This window comes from Monopterus albus, unplaced genomic scaffold (genome assembly GCF_001952655.1).
Source record: "Monopterus albus unplaced genomic scaffold, M_albus_1.0 scaffold209.1, whole genome shotgun sequence".
Classification (NCBI taxonomy): Eukaryota; Metazoa; Chordata; class Actinopteri; order Synbranchiformes; family Synbranchidae; genus Monopterus; species Monopterus albus.
This window is the reverse complement of record NW_018128089.1, coordinates 578,407-578,962: the sequence shown is the minus strand read 5'-3', so window position 1 is coordinate 578,962 and position 556 is coordinate 578,407. Positions and strand designations below refer to the sequence as shown.

Below are 556 nucleotides of genomic sequence, written 5' to 3'. Positions count from 1 at the left end.
CAGGTGTGAAGAGGGCAGAGCAAAGAGAGGCAGATGAGACAAAAAAAAAACAGTCCAAACATACAGTAGGAAGTCTGGATGGGACCCAGACTGGCCTATTATTCCATGGTTCAAGATTTGGTCATACTGTACCATACTGCTAATGATCAGTTTCAAATACAAAATTACTCTGTAAAAAAATAAGTAAGGGAAATATGCTCATTGAATCTATCCATCAAAACATACACACAACATACAGTATGTCTGCTGTCTGTTATTTCAATAGTAGTCACTCCCTGCCACCACCACCACCGTCATATTGCCTCCAGCGCTGCTACATCATCCAAACTCTGTTTAATCAGCACATTCAAATATTGCACCTCTGTAAAATTCCATATGCATTACTTCTTTCCAGTCATTTGCTCTCTTTACTATACCCTCTCCATCCAAGCTCATTTTTGCCCACCTGTCCAAAGTGCACAGTGATTGGTCTGTGGTCATCCCAGGTTCTCAGTGGCCTTGCCCTTATGATTGGACCAGTAGAGGAGTTAAACCCTGCTGTGCTGTCGTCGTCGAT

The 556-nt window shown here is 42.4% G+C and overlaps 1 protein-coding gene across 1 annotated transcript in view; it reads right to left on the bottom strand.

Moving 5' to 3' along the window:
• dennd1a (DENN/MADD domain containing 1A) overlaps positions 1–556 on the bottom strand; it is a 26,091-nt gene that overhangs the window by 5,174 nt on the left and 20,361 nt on the right. The window contains exon 19 of the mRNA XM_020618700.1: positions 446–556. Within this exon, the coding sequence (XP_020474356.1) occupies positions 446–556 (111 nt within the window). The remainder of the gene's footprint in view (positions 1–445) is intronic.